The sequence below is a fragment of the Conger conger genome, chromosome 18, assembly GCF_963514075.1.
Source record: "Conger conger chromosome 18, fConCon1.1, whole genome shotgun sequence".
Taxonomy (NCBI): Eukaryota; Metazoa; Chordata; class Actinopteri; order Anguilliformes; family Congridae; genus Conger; species Conger conger.
Genome location: NC_083777.1, coordinates 10,889,141 through 10,908,766, shown reverse-complemented (window position 1 = coordinate 10,908,766; position 19,626 = coordinate 10,889,141). Strand labels below are relative to the sequence as shown.

Below are 19,626 nucleotides of genomic sequence, written 5' to 3'. Positions count from 1 at the left end.
CAACCTACAATACGGGATTTCACATAAGGTGCACAGATGACATTTTTGTTTCAGAATAGAAGCTCACTATAAACACATCCAGCTTACATTAGTGTACTGATATGCATGTTTTGCCCTTCATTGCTAACCCTTCTGTCCCAAAACTATTGCCTTCTCCCCAACCACATTTCTACAGACCTCTAACCCGGTCCAACATCACCTCTGTTGGAAGCCTTGTGTATTCTATGAATAAATATTGATGTTCAAAAATGATCCATTAAAAAGTGTTGAGTATGCATTGCATTGCACAAATCTCAGTTCAATAAATAAAGTTCAAACAAAATATAAAGTATTTTAGGAAATATAAAAGTGCTCTCTTCTCAGACCAAGACTAAAAATCAACACATTACTGTCATCAGCCTTGCTAGTCAACCAACAGCATGAAAACATTTTACATGAGGAAATTTCAAGTGTAAAATTACATTTCTAAAGAAAAACCCAAAGGTTGCAGATATTTCTGTCTTTGTGTTGCACTGCCATATTTCCTGAGACTACAGTGCCAGCCTATTGAATAATGTGATCAATCTCAAAGCTCCTTTATCACAGGTTATCTGTTGAAGCTGACAGGAGATGATGGAGTGATAAAAGGCATTACTTCACCCTATTGACCACTAAAGACCAGAGTGCCCAAACACCTTCATTTTTGGTCTACTTTTTTAGAATCCAGTTAAAAGCAGTGAAATAAGAGATGTTTTCACATCGAGAAAAACACACTCAGGTATTCACTGCCCTGCTCCGTTGACTCTGTCAGAAGAAATTCACAGGGAGAAATTCTCTTTTATGTCATTCCAATTCGCCAGCTTGTTCTCCTAGGCACCCACATTCTCTTCAATCCTTTACCAGACTTCCCAGAAATCGGGTATTCGGGTGGAGGGGGTGGAAGAAAGCAGCCACTTTGTAACAAGGGTAAGCGTTTTTTCCAATTTCTTATGGCGCCTCATCTCATAACCCACATCGGACACCTGTAACCCGTATTCATTCATTCTGATTATGGTAATTATGACAGCTGAACGCTTTACCCAGTCAAGTTATAAATAGAGACAGAAAAGGTTAATGGCTGTGCTATGGGCTTAATCTGCGTACTTGTGTTCTGAATGTTCTCTTTCTCTCTGTCTCTTGCTCTCTCTCTCTCACTCTCTTCTCTCTCTCTTTCTGGAGATGCAGGTTGTCAGCGTTGCTGCCAGTGATTACTTTTGTAATGAGTTTTCCTCGACATAAAGGGAAATCATACAGTATATGGGTTTCGGGTCAAATGGCATCTATTCCAGTGGGGCCTGGGGTCAGCTCTAGAGTCGGTTATTCTCGAGCGTAGAGAAGAGATATGAAACAGGGGTTAAAATGGCACTTTGGTTTATGGATTTTTTTAAACGCACACCTGCAGCTGAGGTGGACTGGCTCCAGGCATCTCCACCCAAGACACATTTATAAATACAGTTTATACATTTATTTATAAATATACTTTATACATTTATTCATAAATACACTTTAACGAGTCAGCCATTGTGGGCGTACCTGCGCCTAGTTATTATCCTTGAGGTCGACCCTAGGTTTCCATGGCAACATAATTCCAGATTCATACTTTCAGAGCTCAGTATGGACCCTTTTACCATAATTACAGCCTCAGGTAAGGCCATACCTTATCACTGATCTGAAGTTCATACAATAATGCAGGAACAGAGACACCACAGTATAGCTTTGCATTTTGTCAGGAGGTGCTAACGTAACATCAATGGAAAATCACAATTTGGAATTCAATTACAATTTTCTACAATTCTAGAAATTAATTTGACTTGAATTCAAGAATTGAACACCCATAATTCTTGTCATTTTTCAATTAATTTAATGAATTCCTTGAATTGGCAGAATTGCAATGGCATTGATGCCCATTGTATGATCACTTTGCTGTGGAAATGGTGGGTCTTACTTCAGTAAAACTGAATTTGTTCGAGGATGTGCCCAGAACAGAATGCAGCACTCTGCACTCCTTCATTGGAAGATTCAACAGTCCATCCAAAGTAGATATCTTAAATTTTGATAGAGAGAGATAATGGTCATTATGTTCCTACTTAAATTTGATCAGCACACCAAGTTTTGAACCAAAAACTAAATTGGCTGAAATGTACAAGCTAACCATTTCTATTAACCATTTCTGTTTTCTACCAGTGGTTAATACCTTGTTAATAGCTTAAATGAATATCACTGGTGCCTAATTGTCCTCAGGTTCATATGTAAAAAAAAAACTATTAGCATTCACCAGAGACGGCTGCATACCAAAATATAGCACATTGCACATGGCTAATTTGTTTCTTATGAATTTATACCAGGAAGGTGAAAGCAGATTAAGAACAGATTCTATCCATCGCGTACGTGTTTGCAGCGTAAATATTACATTCACAAACAAACGGGACAGTACAGCTTACTGTACATGCAGAACTTTGATAATACACAAGACTAACAGGCTGTTGGTTTTCAGCTACAAACCTCTGCTAGTCTTCCAAAACCAAGCAAATCAGAGTCTGGCTGTCTCAGTACTCCCTGGTGTTGCATGCAGAACAGGGATTTTGACATTTTGACTTTACACCATCACGAACATTAAAAGCCATGGGGCTTTTTCCACTTCTTTTCTAATCTCCAGCTTTAGGAAATGTTTGAGGCTGGCTGGGATTTAGAAGCTTATTAAACAGTAACCAGCATGCTGTGAAAAGCCAGCTTATGTCACAAAGAGCAGCTTCTTCCTGCATGTGTGATCTCTCCCTTTTAATTACCGCCTCAAAAAAAGAAAAAAAGAAGCCAATTATGGTAATCAGACAAGACTGTCAGGCTCCCCCTTGTGGTCAGCGCTTCATAGCAAAGAGAAAAACAACGGGGGAAAAATGACAAGGGCAAACATGTTAGGCAGTTGTTATCATCACCTTCAAAGAGTTCATAAATTTGTTTTACATCAATCACTTTCTGCATTTTTTTTTACTACCGCTTTTTCAGTGCCACATTTCATTTGTGTCGCATTAGCCTTTTAGCATTCTATTTGTTGTAAAAAATAGTTTGCCAGACTTGGCAAAAAATGTTTCAAAAACTGCCAAAGATAATACCTGAGACTCAAGGCACGGAGCGTGTCGAAAAGGTTCAAACATTTCGCAGTAAGAAACGCCAGCGCAGAGGTAGACGCTACCTGGTTTGGAATTTACTTTTTCTGCGAGCTTCTCTTTCCCCCTCTGGGGCTCCTTCCTGTCAGATTTGGGCTCGGGGGTCTCGGGGGAGGGGTGGGGGTCCTCAGGCCCCGGCGCGTGGTGAAAACGCTCCTGGCTGACGAGCTCCTGGTAATCCTCCTCCTCCGTGCCCCGCGCGCGGGCGAGCTCCAGGTGCGACCCCAGCAGTCCCAGGAGGGAGAGGGCCAGGAGGGCGCGGCCCCGCCCTCGTGTCACCGGGGGCCACATGGTGGCGGAGGTCTGGTCTCGGGGAGTTGCTGCTGCAGATGTTAGCGCTTCGCTAGCTGGCCTCGCGGTGAAGCCCCATCGACTCCCTGTCGCTCTCCCGCCCTCAAACACGCGCACACAGGACTTTTACAAACTTCCCCACACACAGCTGAGCCGAAGGGTCCGAAGGAGGGAGAGAGAGAGAGAGAGAGAGAGAGAGAGAGAGAGAGAGAGAGATGAAGGGGAGGGAGAAAGGGAAGAGAGGGGCAGGAGGGGGAGTGTGAAAGAAGGAAATAAAAAGGGGCAGAGAGAGAAAGAGAGAGGGGGGGTGCAGAAAGATTTCATGTTTTGGAGATGTTGGCAGGTGGTTCCAGGACTGGACAAACAGTTTTCTTTGGAACAGACACTGGACACAGAAGTTAGACAAGGATATTTCATTTAAATCTCTTTAAGGAGCATGCACCGCTACTTTGCTTTCCAAAGACACCAAAAAAAGAGAAAAGCGTAGCAAGCTATGCTTTCATCTTCACCACCTCCCCCTCGCTCTGTATGTGCCAGCTGAAATAATCTGGAGGCGAGGGCTGGGGAAAGAAACTGCATGAGACTGGACAGAATAAACCCAATTACCACCCTGCATGGAGTCCTGTGGATTATCTCCAGAGTCCAGAGATGGCTCTGAAACAATAACTCATTAGCTAAGACCATTTTTTCCCACTTGCCGAGGAGAAGCTATGCTAATGGAGCTACTCCACAGCTCTATCCGCTGCACCACAGGCCACAACCCTTAATATTTACATCAAAAAAGTGACACAAATACCCTACTGCTAAAGCTTCTTTATTCAATTATTAACTGCACATGCTGTGAGAAAGGCTTCATGTTAGATACTCACACAGTAGATTTTACTGTATTTGCCTTATTTTGATGGAAATAATAATTCATTTTGACTAGCTATCTCTTCTCTCTTCTTTCCCGGCCTCTTGTGAAACGTGTTTCGCCTGCGGAGCTGATTTGTGCGCAGACAGACAGCTGAAGTGCAGTACTCCGGAGGTTTTCTCTGAGTGTTATCTAGATAACTTTGGGACATGTTAGAACAGAACATGGAGCTCTGCCTTCAGAGGGATCTGTCAGAATCTATCAGATCAACAGCATCTGCAGCTGACTGTAATTGCATACGCAAACACACACACATGTAGGCACACTGTACACACACTGAGAGGTGGATACAGAGAGTGAGAGACAGAGAGAGAGAGAGAGAGAGAGATTGTTTGCACATAGCACACATATACTCAAACACACATACACATCCCTACAAATGGACCTTTACCAGAAACACACCCCAGGATGTGCAGTCCATACCGATATAAAACACACATACACACACACTAACATGCACACATCTTTATTTTCACACACAAGCGCAGAATGTGTACAGGCATATTCATGAACGCAAAATGCAAACATGGATGCTAATAACAACAATAACCACAAGATGCACATACTGGTACAAATGCCATCAGTATAACAATCTACCTTTCGCCAACTAGACACTAGTACTGCCAGACACCCCGCAGATTACACAAAACATTACCTCACCCCAAACTGCCACATTACAGTTTGCGCACTGACCTTTAACCTTATCCACAAACATAACCCTACGCGTGACAGACTTACGCCCAATTTCCAACTACAACCCAACCCCAACCACAGCCAACCACAGCCAACCGCTCGCATTCGCAAGAAAAACAACCAGGAAAGTTCCAGGTGCCCAGATGTTCCCTGTGTCATACCATTCAATCACAATCTGTGTCCCAGAGGTGCAGCAATACCAGCATGCCCAAACCTGTACAGAATTGATCCAATGGCATGCATTCCCCTTGGTACTTAAGTGGCTTATAAAACGGTTTCCTCCATGAATACTATGGAGCTTGTCGGATGTTTTGTGCACACGCACGTTAGGTGTGTGTGTGTGTGTGCAAAAGAGTACCTGCACATAGCTGATGTTCTGCAGTTATAGGTGCTTTCAAAATAATGTATGTAAAGAATTGAATATATGAATGCATGTATGATATTAGTATTATTACTATTATAATTATACATGGCTGAACACTTGAAAAAGCTTTTACTGCAAGCCATTTGACAAGTATACAATGTTGTAAAATACAAAAATTATATTTTAAGACAAAAATGTTTCTTGTATTGGTGTGAATACTGTCATGATCTGTGTTTTCTGTTATCTGTATGTAAGTGGATGTAAGTCCCCAGTGTTTTTGCTTCTTGTGACCCTCTGTGCTTCCCGTAGTCTGTCTGTCAGCTCATTCATTCCCTGTCATTTGTTTCACCTGTGTTCCACTTCCTGATTGTTGTAATACTTCTTGTTTCCTCTCCCTATATATACCTGTCTGTTCCGTGTGGTCTTTGCCAGATTGACATGTGCTTCCGCAGTACTTTCCAGCGGTTTTTCCTGTCTGAGTTCCCGTGTATTGACCCGTTTTGTTTTCGATTTCTGTTTGCTGGATTATCCTTCTGTTCGTTATCAAACCGCCGTTTCTGGACTCTGTTTTATTTACCGGGTTCTACTTGTGGATTTCAATTCTGCCAGTTTGGACTGCTTTATTGACACGACTATTCTTTGGATTTCCTTTGTTGTATCTGTTTGCCTGGCTACTGGACCTGTGTGGATTATCGTTTACAAACTGTCTGATCTCCATTACACCTGTTTGCTGATCGGGTTTCTCTGTTCTGAAGCCTGATGGTATACTTCATGTAGCTATTTTATTTAATTTAGCAGAATCTATTTCAAGTTTTGAAAATGTATTTCAAATAGATGAGCAGTTGTGGGATATGTGACACTATAACAATAATTGGCCTGGAAAAGTGAGTGAAACTGGCAAAGTAGTTGCAACATCTGAAGCGTGACGATTGGAGTCAATGTTGGCCAACATTACCACAGCTTCAATCTGGCCAAAGATCAGCACATGGACGGGACCTCACAGGACACCAAACCACCCTCCTTCTGCCAGGGATCTGCGGGTAAAATATTATACTGTGTGTTACCAGTGTCTAGACCATCATTAGCACCATGAAAATGGTCAATTTTCAACGTCATATGACTGCTAATGTGTGTATTTGTAATGATTTATTACTTCTTTTCAGTTCATGGCAATGTAATTTGCATTTTAAATATCAATGTATACTTTACGGTACTTTAGTTAAGTACATGTTGGACAAATGTTTTACAGAGATGTTTTCTACTTGAATGGTTCAAGACATAAGTTCTGAACTGCTGTTTTGGTAAGAATATGCCTTTCCCTACGAGATCTAATTTCCTAACATAGGCTCAACACATTTAAATTGTTATCGATCAAAAAGGCTTGTGTGATGCCAAATTGTTGGACGGTGATACAGTAATTTTCAATGTCCACTTGAACATCAGAAGGTTAATAAACCAGGTGGAGCAGGTGAAAAATGTTCAAAAGAGTCTTCCAGTATAATCATTTGGGAGTGTCCTTCAGAACAACAGGAAACAGCTGGGAAACAGGAGGCTAAAACTTCACCTCAAAAACAATGCAGTTCCGAGGCTCGACAGGAAGTGTGTGCATTTGTAAATATGTGGTTCTAAGACCAGCTGAAAATGTGTTGCATTTGTGATCCATTTTTCCCCATGTGTTCCTGTTAAAATCCTGAACTAAAGGAAATCATATGAAAATTATATCCCCGCTAACACAAAACATGTCCAAAATGCAAGGCTGTAAGATTGTACTTAGATCCTCCTTTGACTGAGTGTTATGATGTTTACTAAATTGTATCATTCCAAACAACTTCTGCCGAAGAACAAATGATCCAAGTAAAGTACATGCAAACTCCTTATGTTATCATTTAGACATGGAAATAAAACCATTAGGCTGATATACGGTTCATATTAAATTATGATGACTGAACTAATTCAAATGTAGATGTGTAACATGTTTAATATTCCCTGAAAAAACCTAAATGACCATGCACAATTCAAATTCTTAAATAAAATTGAGTAACATTCTAAAGTGGTTCCTGAAATGTTTGTTTTGTCAAAGATATTATTCAAGGGGAATGGGACAAATTGCATCCAGAAAATGTTAACCATCACTTTATGGGAATGTTCTGAGAACCAAAAATGTTAGTTATGTATTTGCATAATGGACAGTTTTATGATTGGGACATGAATGACAAGATGAGATAAATACATATATAATGAGGTGTCTATATAATAGACACTTGTATGCAAAGCAATTCACACATCTTAAATTCTTTACATGACACCCATTTATACAGCTGGATGTTCACTGAAGCAAATCAGGTTAAGTACTTTGCTCCAGAGTAAAATAGCTTTGCCCCACCTGGAAATAGAACTGGCAACCCTTCAGTTATAAGGGGAGCAGAGAAGATAAAAGAGAGAGAATAAATCATTCACAGAAACACTGAGCACGAGATGTCAGCCCTCCACGAGCCATGGGATTAGAGACTGAAAACAGCACTGCTGAGCTGAACAGGATGCACAATGCACTACAACTGTGAATATATTATATTTATTATTTATTATAATGTGAATAATACACCCTCTGCTCTGCCCAATGGAAATTGGATTCACTGAGCTTTGATTACACAATGCTCACAGCTCTTCCACTTCCACCAATCTGGTCAAGATGCCATTCAAGGACATACTCCTCACAACAACCAATGGAGGAGAGGAGACCTGCTGGTGGCCAATCCCTTGCATTCCCTGGAATACCCCTAAAATAGAACAGAATGGTATGGAATTTACAAACATGTTATGCATGGAGACAGAGCAGTGGTTGGTCGGCATATGTCTGTATACACCACCCCTCCAAACTCTGATGTACTTTAATCTTGACATGAAAGGGAGCCGCATTCTGTACAGTAGCATTTAAAAGATTACAGTGTCAGCCTACACCGGGCATGTCTCTCCTTCAGGAATACCCGCATTCATAAAGTATTATCTGTCCATCTATCCATCTAGTCTATCTATCTGATCTAGTCTATCGATCTATCTATCATTCTTTTGTAGCACTGAAGAAACTAATCTGTTATGCTTCCTGCTCATTTGCTACAGCTGCACGCGCCTCTATACTCTCCGTGACAAAGCGACCATGGCACTGCGATGATGACTCACTTGTCTGACAACATCCATTTACCGTGATGAAAGTCATCCTCCCCTCCAATAATTGGGTGTCAGAGAGAAGTGATGGGTCAGGGACTTGAGACGCGTTTACACTCTGAGGGGGTAGCAGCCCAGCGGGGTATCAGGGACGCGCACTGGCCCAGTGGGCCTAATTTACCCCCTAGTGCCATCTAGTGGCTGGCTACCATCATTTCAGGAGCTGTACGGCGAGTGAGTGAGGAAGTAGGGTCACTCGTTAATACAACAGACCTAACTGGAGAATAGAGTGGGAGAGCAGTGATTGAGGAACTGTTCAACATTTCTTGTTGTTGTTAAGGAAAAAAAACACCAGACTTGGACTAAACGTCCAAGAATTGGACATCTGGGGTCCATGACTCAATGATAATCCCAGGTCCTGATTCTTCAAACAGGCCTTGGTTTTCCTCTGTGGCTTTTAATATTTCAGATCCGAGTCTGAATCAAACATACGCAGCATATCGGTTGAGTAATAGACACAATGTTTGTTTGCTTTTCTGGAGGAGGAAGGTTGTGTCATTCTCGGTAGGTAAACCAAGGAAGGTTGCGTCATTCTCGGTAGGTAAACCGAGGAAGGTTGTGTCATTCTCGGTAAGTAAACCAATCAACACAGAGCATGCAACAAAGTACAGTATATGTTCTGCCTGAAGGGAATTGGATAAAATATCTGCCTTTACTTTGCTAACAGGTTATAAATGTGAACATTTGTACACCTGATATCCATGTACTGTACAGGAATGAAGACAGAAGGTGATTCAGGGTTCCCGGCCTGGAAGTGGGTGTGGCCATTTCCAGGCCCAAAGAGGAAACACCAATCAGATCAAAAAGCAGATGTCCAATGAAACATAAGCTGTGGCTACTTATTTGAGGAGCTTTCAAGACAGTCCCTTGCTTGCACATCCAACTAAAACTGAAGAGATCTACACCTAGGATATTTCTTGCAGTTAATAAGATGATTAAAGGAGAGGGCTGTATTGTGAACATTAGTGTTCCTACCATTCCCAGCATGCTGTTCATCAATCACCTTAACACACACACCTACTTCATGGAAAATATAACTTATGAGTTAAAAAGAATGGATTGGATCATACAGGGTCAGATTATAGAACACCATCTACTAAAGTAAGATACATGCCCAGATTTTGAGTCAAATTGCGATGATCATTACCAAAATCACCACCTCCAGGACGCCAAAGCTCTCTTAACAGCCAAAGTGTGCTTTCATTAGTGCTTTCATTTATTTAATAAAACATGCTTAATATTTTAGAATGGTCTTAAAGTATGTGCAAAGCAAGCTAATCAGTTCAGACTCCTTATTGCCTTCTCTGTAAAGTTAAAAATTTAAAAGCTGGGGATTAAAAACTAAGGAAAACGTAGTAATTCAACTATCTATAATTTCATACACCCTTGAGCATAAAGAGTTAACAAACTTCAATATTTTTTATGAAAGTATTTGCCAGCATGACATAAAATGCAAATATTTCACGCTACAGTATGTGTCATTTTATTAAAAACAGACTTGTCGAGACCTAAAAAGTGTGCCAGTACAGAACCAGCACAGCCATTCTGAGTGCATATAAACCTATAAAACATAATGCTGTAATTAACAGGGTTTATCATGATCATCTACTACTACTACTACTACTACTACTACTACTACTACTAACTACTACTACTACTACTCCTCCAAGTTAGAACCCAAATTTCAATCCAATCCTGCAAATTGACTTCACATAATGAATGTAATTGTGAAAAAGAGAGTCTGCTAAATGCAACATCTTTCCTTCTGTATTATCAATTGTACATACAGTAAATTTCCTCCTGTATAAACAAGGAAGTCCCTGCAGTAGTGTTTAAGATGCAGATACAACTATTTTTTGCCACAAATGAAAAAAAAAAATAAAAATAAAAAAAAACCTATGAAAATTTAATTTGACTAAGAATGTTTACGCCCGGAACACCTTCCACAGCTGAAGCTAGCTTTTGAAACAGCTGGTACCTAGTTGACCAGTTCTGACCAGCTCCCAGCTTGACATGATTTAAGCTATGTTTTGAAACAGCTAGTAGGTGATCAACTACCTATCAGCTCAGATAAGCTACCAGCACTAGCTGGTTGACCAGCTCATATCCAGCAAGACCAGGTCATGACTAGCTTAACCAGCTTGGTCAAATTAGCATAGCTGGATTTACAGCAGGGCAGATGATAGAACAGCACGCAGTAAAAGTCTGAGCCATCGTGCTGGCGTTGGACAGTGTGTGAAGCGAAGCTGTTGAAGTGTTTACTCATGTCTCAGTGGCTCACACTGAACTACACGCTTCCTCACCTGTGACTGGGAGAGGCTGGAGGTGGAATTCCAATAGCATGTACGCGGAACCGTGCAACATGTATGTGCCTGTCACACCTCCACAGGCGTGTGCGTCGGATAAACACATGGGCTATGGGCGCGGTCCACTCGGGCGTGTAGCGTGTAGCATCGCTTCCTGAGATGTGTCAGTATCAGTGGAGCAGAAGCGTCTCCAGCACGGGAACAGCTGCCTCACTGGAGTCATTCTCAACACTTCCCTTTTTATAAACATTTTCTTTTTCTCCAAGGAAAGTTTGCCCCAGTTTCGAATATGACCCTGAGAGCAGAGCTCAAGGTCAAAATGTAATTTGTCATATTATTATACCAAAACGCATCCGTGGTGAGGCGGCGTATAATTTAGCGTGATGGGCTCTCATCCATACGCATCAGCCAGAGAATGGTCCTCCAGTCTAATTTCAGTCCCGTATTTCGCAGCCGATTTTAAAACCCTGATTGTTATTCATTGCAATCTGAGCTGCTTTAGTAATCACCAGCGACCAATCTTAAGATGGCCCAGAAGGTTAAACTGCCTGGCATCTCTCTGTATTACACCTGCTGTGAGCACAGACACAATGTGCACCCAGGAACCCTGAGCTGGCTTTAGGAAGGACACCGATGGGAAAAATCTCATAACTTACTGCCCTGCAGTCTGTGTGCGTGTGTACGTGCGGGTGCGTTTGCACGTGCTGGGACAGACAGATGTGCAGAGAGACACTGAAAGGTCCCTCTAGTCTCCGTTTGCATTTTAGGAATGTGGACTGTGACTAAATAGTTACATTTTGCAACCATTTTTCTTGCCGGTGTGTGTTTTTGTTTTTAAAGTTCCCTGCTGTAATTAATTTATTTTGAATGGACGCTTGTTGGCAAATAAACTCTAAGAACAGATTCACATTTCTTAGAGACTCACATTTAGTGTGCTCAGGGACAACATGTGTTGATTTTGATACAATACATTTTTAAAATGGGGGTAAAACCAATGATGCATCTTATTGTATACATACATAAACATTAAACATATAACACCATATAGCTAATCCCCAACACGCGAAGCAATTCATCAAAAACATGTAATATGACTAATCAACATCAAATAGGCCTAAAACTATTTACCAATGCCGTACAGCACCGATATTCACCCATACACAGAGTGCTTGGAAAAATATCGGAGACATCTGTGACGCATAATAAAGAAAAGAACAACAGTATAATCAAAACCACAAGTTTGCCAGTGACCAAGAATATGATCAATTGCTTTTTATGGGTATAATTTTTACAGACCAATAAAAGTTTCCCCTCTCTTTCTAATTGGGGCAGATTCCATGAATGCTCATCTGTGCAGTCTCTGAACATTTCTTCCGAGGTAAAAAAACAGTTCAGTTCAGTTCAGTTTATTCTTTGTCCCAAATGGGCAATTTGTTTGCAGCAGGACCACACACATACTACACAACAATAGGCATAACACAATACAGACAGACAGACAGACAGATTCTGCACAAGAAGCATAATAAATAGTTCAGTTGTGATGAATATTGGCAGTGCATTAAATACTGAGTCATTTAAAATCAAGATACAGTAAGTAGTAAGTAGTGATTGACATTTGTCTTGGTGTCACACCGCAGGGAGGACAGACGAGCTGGACACCGGGAGATATGGAAAGTCTGGATTGCACCGGAATTTTATTATACGATTTACAGGACGGGGGAGGAGAGAGAGAGAGAGAGAGAGAGAGAGAGAGAGAGTGAGAGTGAGCGTGAGAGATAGAGAGAGAGAGAGAGAGAGACAGAGGGAGAGAGAGAGAGAGAGAGAGAGAGAGAGAGAGAGAGAAAGCTTGTTCTGAAACAAAACAATATATCTTCTCCCTTCACCCTCACGGGATCAAGGTCAAAATAAAAGAATAAAAAAACAAACCAAACAGTAGCTTTTGAGCTCCATAGTTTGTCCAGTCTTGACGCACGCAGCTATGCCTCCCGGGCAGGGTTCCCCAGTCTCAGCCACCTACTGTGGAAAGTGCACACATTTTAATAGCCTGGACTCATTTGAAACGTAGTCCAGGCGTGTGCCTACTTAACTTATTAGTTGGAACAGCCGTTTGGTCATGGCCTGGGATCGATTCTGGACAGTGCCAGTGGAATGCGGCTGGGATTGGGCTTGGCACAATTGCCGATCAGATTGCCCAGGCTACGGGAGGGTTCCCTGGCTCCCGCTGGCTGAATGGGCACCCATGGACTACATAGGGCAGCTTGCACATGAAAGGTCTTCCTCCTACTAATTAAATAAAAAAATAAAAACCTGGGATGGGATCATCAGATGGGATCAACACCCTGTCCACAAGTCTCCCTCAACCCAATCTTAAAACAGTAAGCATGCAAAGCGCCCATAAATCTACCAGCTAGAGAAGCATGTTTACTTTTCCAAAATAATAAAAAGGAAAGTCATACAATTTCCTTTTTGATGCGAAGTATTCCAAATATGCGAGCCAGAGGCTTAGTAAATGTATTTTCTGTGATGGACACTCATTTCAACCTCACGCCCGATTGGCAGCTGACTCAACTGAAACATTTTTGATTGGCCAACTGTATTTATTACACAAGTAAGTGTAGTATAAGAACTATGTTGCTTTCAGTATGAAAAACAGCTAAAAACAAACTAAAAACCTCAACCGAGCAGACTTAATATAACATTTCTTTTGGTTCCTACTTATATAACCATTGAAATAATACCTTGGTCTTTAAGTGAAAAGTGAAGGATTTTCAGCCAGCCTGTCAGAACAGCCTGTCCATCATTCGGCACTCGTGCCTCGGAGCTGACCTTTCTACACGAGAGCACGCGATAGCAGAACCAGACAGGAGTCTATTCAGAAACGCATCTACAGATGTACCTTTTTGAACAGACATGGAAACATCCCGAAAAAGGCCGCCACTTCCCCCACGCCAGCCCTGCCGCTGCTGGGATGCGGTTCACTGAGTTCTGTGAGCATGAAGCTTTCCATAAGTCACGGTCTGGCCAGCGTAATAAAAGTGGCGGTATCCGTAAATTTGAAACGAGGGTCGTTTTTCTTGTTTGGCGGGCGCCGGGGAAGGCCAAGCAGGTATAAATCAGACCTGCCCGTCGACGGTAAGACGACGGGTCGAGCCCGCGGCGGGGAAGCCGTGAATTCAGAGCCTCTCCACACGGGCAGGGGCGGCCTCCCTCACCTTCCCTCAGGAGACCCCGTGTCTCTCTCTCTCTGCTGACCGGGCCACCCGTCCTGAGCTCGGTACAGCCCTACGTCAGAGCAGGAATGCCTGTGTGAAGCAGGCCCTGCTGTAAAATCCAGCAATGAATTACCAGCTGCCTGCTGTTTCAAAACTTAGCTTGAGTTGGTCACACCATGTTGAGTATGGAGCTGGTCTTTACTGGTCAACTAGCTACCAGCTGTTTCAAAACCTAGCTTGAGCTGGTCAAAGCTTGTTACATATGGAGCTGGTCTGAACTGGTCAACCAGCTACCAGCTGTTTCAAAACCTAGCTTGAGCTGGTCAAAGCATGTTACATATGGAGCTGGTCTGAACTGGTCAACCAGCTACCAACTGTTTCAAAAAATAGCTTGAGCTGGTCAAACCATGTTGAGTATGGAGCTGGTCAAAACCTAGCTTGAGCTGTTAAGGGGGGGTTCCTCTGCAGATGCAGTCAGACTCATGTGTAAGAGCACTGAAAATGTCGGTTTTAATTTCTTTAATGAAATGCTGATGCAATGCTCAGCAGTAGATGCGGTTTGAGGTGTTGGCCGTGAAACTGGGTGTCCTGGGCTTGAATCTCGCATTCGGCTCCAGGAAAGATTGCTTTTTTGCACCGTTTGCTGGCGCTGAATAAGGGTGAGCATAATAAGCCAGCCCTGCGTTAATGTGATTGCCAATAGCCCGCTTACACCAGCGTCAGGGGAAGGGGGAGATTTAGGAGAACTGCCATCGACGTTCGCTTAAATGTCTGTCCGTGACTCACTTGCGGACTGCCAATTCAAAACTTCAGGCCTGCGGGGGAATTAAAGAGAGGATATGACAAATGCCTTTTCCGACACCTGCAAACAATAGATCCTGTTGACAAAAGCACCCGCATTTTAAACGCCATAGTAACGGCCCCAAAACAGCAGAGATAATATATTATATAATATCATATATTATAAAATGGAAGTTCACCCCCCAAACGTCAGCTGCGGATATAAATCAAACAGTAAGAAATAACATAATGTATGCAATCAAATCACACTTGTGGGACAGAGAAAAAAACTACAGAAACAATTCAGCAAGAAATAGCTGACATATCTAGGTCAGAGAAGGGGAAACCCTGCATTAATCAGGCGATGATGTTCCCGTCTGCAGTTGGCATCAGGCTATTGGCACATAATTAATACTGTGGAATATGAAAGAGCAACGTGCAAATTTGGGAATATCTGTGTGGCACATGACACTTCCCTGACTGAAATGGATTACACTGCAATATACTGTAAATGCAGTCGTTCTTTGGAATATACAAGGAAAGATATTTTGACACAATGTTATTTAAAAAATAAATAGCAATATCTGAAAGCGAAAAAATATATTCTCCCAATTTTTGTGAAGCATGATATTATACTTTATTTTGCAATACAGTATAGCATTGCATTACATTACATTTCCCCACAGAATTTCTTTAAAATGCTATTACTTGTCTGAGTTACAGTCGCTTATCAGATGGAGACAGCAGAATAACAGTTGGAAGGGAACGTCCAAACGTACTCATACTGTGTGTTACTGCCGCTCTCTCTCCAGACAGCTGAAATGTCCTGTTCTGTCCAACTTGGCTGATGGTCACTCGGACCATGGCAAATGCTTTAGCCAATTTCAGCTTTGAAGGAATGTTTTCCCTCCAGATAAAATGTTTTATCCAGGACAAATATCTTTAGGTATGTGCAGTATGAGGAGTGCATCCTGACAGTGCCGTGACTTTAGCTGTTCTCAGGAAGGTTCGCTCCCTGCTCCCTGCAAGGATCCAAAAAGACTACATGCCAATTCATGTTTTTATTAAAAAAGGAGCCTTATCTCCCTTTATCTCGCAGGTCCTGAGGCACCCCAATGACAACGCTGATGCTCATCTCTAGCTCATCTCTAGTTTTTTTAGTGCATTAGATGCTTTTTATGAGTGTCTTCGGCTAAAGCTGTATGCAAATGACCTACATTGCATTGCATGCCTACGTTTTAAATCCATTTCGTCAGATGAACACATTCACAGTTGGAAAATGATGAGCAATCTGAGAGGATATAAAGGCTAAGAGATTAAAAAAATAAATGCATAAAGTCTAACTGTACGTCCCTTCATCAATCAAGGGAGCCCAAGTCTTAAATGAAAGGAGCGAATGTAGGACTTAAAGTCTGCACTGAATTATCTTCTCTCTGACCAACAGGAAACAGGCATACTGGACTACGCATCAGACACTTAGTCAACCAAACAGATGTCACATGAAGACGAGGACATTGTCAGGTCAAATGCATAACAACAATTGAACTTGCATTCTTGCATAGTACACTGTGTCTTCATGCTACAAATACCAACCAGTTGTGCTGATCCAAGAGGAACAGCTGATCGGGTAATAACTTTGTTTCATAACCTGGTTTTTAATAGGGTTTCTGTCTATCTCAGAATCTAGCATGTCCTAGCAAGCTATCCCTCCCATTAAAAAAAAAAGAAAAATATCCTGAAGTTGAGATTTCCAGCTTTGCCCCCGTTCTCATTTGACGAAGCTTAACATATTATATCAGGTGCAGGCCACTTTGTTGTTGGTGGTCATCAAGAAAAATGTTTCCATGGCGAGGCCTTTTAAAGCCAGGGAAGGGAGCTGACTCTGCTGCTGTCTCATCAGACAGCATCTGATATGACGGCTCAGCTCAGCCGGGCCCGTAAGACAGACAGAGACGCTGTCATTTCCATTCTCCCACAAAGAAACCTGGATTTGAGTGAGAGTGAATGTGTATGTGACCGTGTGAGTGTGTGTGTGCATATGTGCAAGCGAGTCAGAGAGGCAGAAAGAGAAAGAGAGAGAGCTCCGTACACCGAGGCTGATTTGTGTTGACGGGGAAAGATAAACAGAGATAATCAGGCATTTCCAAGAGGCAGTGATATCCCAACCCTGCTGAAAAAGACCGCTCAAGCTAGGTTTTGAAACAGCTGATAGCTGGTTGACCAGTTCAGACCAGCTCCCAGCAACCAGCTCGAGCTAGGTTTTGAAACAGCTGGTAGCTGGTTGACCAGCATGGGGCCAAAACATGGTGAAGTCACAGCCTGTGCTTCAAACTGATGCTCCAGAACATAGCCTCAAACCCTCTGCCTTTCTGGGACTCTAGAGCAGGGTTCTCAAACTCGAATCCTGGAGGGTGTCCGTGTGCTAGATTTTAATGTGTTCCTGCACTTAAGTGCTCAATTTAAAGGAGTAATGTGTGACACTTGCCAGTTGTCTTTAGGCAACAATAAAACAAATGTGCATAATTTTTTGTTATTCAACATTCAAACATATTTTTCTAAGCCTAAATTTCCCACTATAAAAGTTCACCCGAACTGCCTGGATATGGTAATGAGAACTGTCAATTAGCTATGACGTACCCCCACTAAGGGGAGTGGTTATCCTCATGTGACATAATACAAGGAAAACATTCTCAACCCGGCTGAAGATGGGACAAAAAATTTCAAACGCTGACTTCTCCAAAACTAAAGAATGGACATTTAATACTTTCATTGTGTTTCTTCAAAGCCTCAATTTCAGAGCCAATTTGCCTCTCATGCAAATTGCATATAAAAACCTAGAAAGTGTGGCCAACTACCATGTTACTCCTTGAAGCCATTGACTGGATCCACACCTCATTTCCAAGGCCTAAATTGGCAGCTGACTGAGGAAATCACAAAGATCAGCCAAGATTGCAGTCCTCCAGTGCCGGAGTTTGAACCCCTGCACTACAGCAAGCCTGGAGCTGGCAGAATAACACAGGAATTCTGATTGGGGAAGGATGCACGTTAAACTGACACAGGAATACTCTGGGAATACACACATGTGTATGTCAGTCATCGTCCCGTGTAGTCTGGATGTTTATTCCACTGCTCATGGGCTCTCTACAAGGCCAGATCCCCCTTCGAAAGGGTGTTCAAATTGTGGCACGTTCCTGGTAAAATAACGATTTAGAAATGTGACCTCGGGAGTTAATTAAAGCAGCTGATGTCTTAGTGCAGTTCCACACCACACCACATTCTCCGCGCAGAACCATCTGAAAATCTACCCCCTGCTGCCCCCTGTAGGTGAGACGCTGTCTCTGCTGGCATGAGCCAGAGAGCCTGAGCTGAAGCCAAAGGCATAGACCAGAGAAGTGGTCGTCACTCCTGGTCCTGGAGCACTGCAGGTTGTGCTTTTGTTTTCGCCTTAATGTCAGCAACCGATTCACACCCAAGAAACCAGGTGAGGTGAATTAACTGTGTAATTAACTGCTTTAATTGATTCATTTAGTGCTGAGTAACAACAAAAACCAGCACACCCTGCGGTAAGTGGACCACTAGACCAGAAGATCATATCAAGATCACAGTACCACTCTCAACCAGTCGACAAGGTCACTGAGATAAGGACTCATTTCCCTTACCCAGATAATGAATCACAGTTCTCGCTCTGAACCCTGCCCTTATGTGCGTGTGTGTGTGTGTGTGTGAGTTCTTTAGATGACACTAATCACCCTCTGTAACAAACTGGAGCTAATTTAACTGACAAGTTCATGCACATTTAAAACTTCTGCAGTTATCCAAAAGCCAGCCATTAACTAAAGTTTATTGACTGGCACATTCAGGCTGAAAGGGGTAGGGGGCAAAAGCCTTCAGACTAATATTTCTATTATGAGTTTTCCTAGAATAATGACATGGAATATTGGTGTGGAGGAGAAGCCAAGCTATTCTAAATTAGAGAAACAGCGGGCCTTGAATAACACCAAAACTGATATCCTTTGCCAGGAGGTCTGCTTTTCTTGAGTGAAAGAAAATTCTGGCGAGACATCTTCATTAATTTTTAGACCTCCACTACAAACTCATAGATTTCACTCACAGTGGAATGAAACATTATCCAGTGGTCACTTTAAAGAGGTAATAACTGAGAGTTATTGTAACTGTAGCAATACAAAAAGTGTATTATTTATTATTATTTATTATTTAAACATTATTTATGCTATTTCAACAGTTTTCATAAACTATCACACTCCCGCACGCTTTAAATCTATACTGTGTTGATCATAAAACCAGCAGGCTGCAGGGTGGTATGCTATTATCAAGCCAATAATTTCTTTTTGTGGTTATTGATCAGCATCTAATGCAGCACACAAGCCAAGTACATGTACATTCTGTGGCCTTCTCGTTAGATATAATTTGTTACCTTCTGCAGCTTGTGTTACACTACTTTAAAGATTAAAGCAAGCAAGCCAAGAACCAATGGAGCCCGCAAAGATTAAAGAAGAATATTGTTTAAATTATCTTTATAATGTTACACACCTCTGTTAAACTCTATAACTTTACTGCATCTGCTCCAAGTCGAAGTTAGGGACATATCTTGACTGAATGCAGGCCACTGTATGACAGCATTCATATTTTTCTTCCATGTTAG

At 42.0% G+C, this 19,626-nt stretch overlaps 1 protein-coding gene across 2 annotated transcripts in view; it reads right to left on the bottom strand.

Moving 5' to 3' along the window:
• Window positions 1-19,626, bottom strand: part of LOC133118136 (inactive carboxypeptidase-like protein X2) — a 51,440-nt gene that overhangs the window by 29,930 nt on the left and 1,884 nt on the right. For both annotated transcript variants that reach the window (XM_061227918.1, XM_061227917.1), the window contains 2 exons: window positions 6,399-6,477; window positions 3,209-3,621 (listed from right to left, as the gene is read on the bottom strand). In XM_061227918.1, coding sequence (XP_061083902.1) covers window positions 3,209-3,473 — 265 coding nt within the window. In that variant the 5' untranslated portion in view covers window positions 3,474-3,621; window positions 6,399-6,477. The remainder of the gene's footprint in view (window positions 1-3,208; window positions 3,622-6,398; window positions 6,478-19,626) is intronic.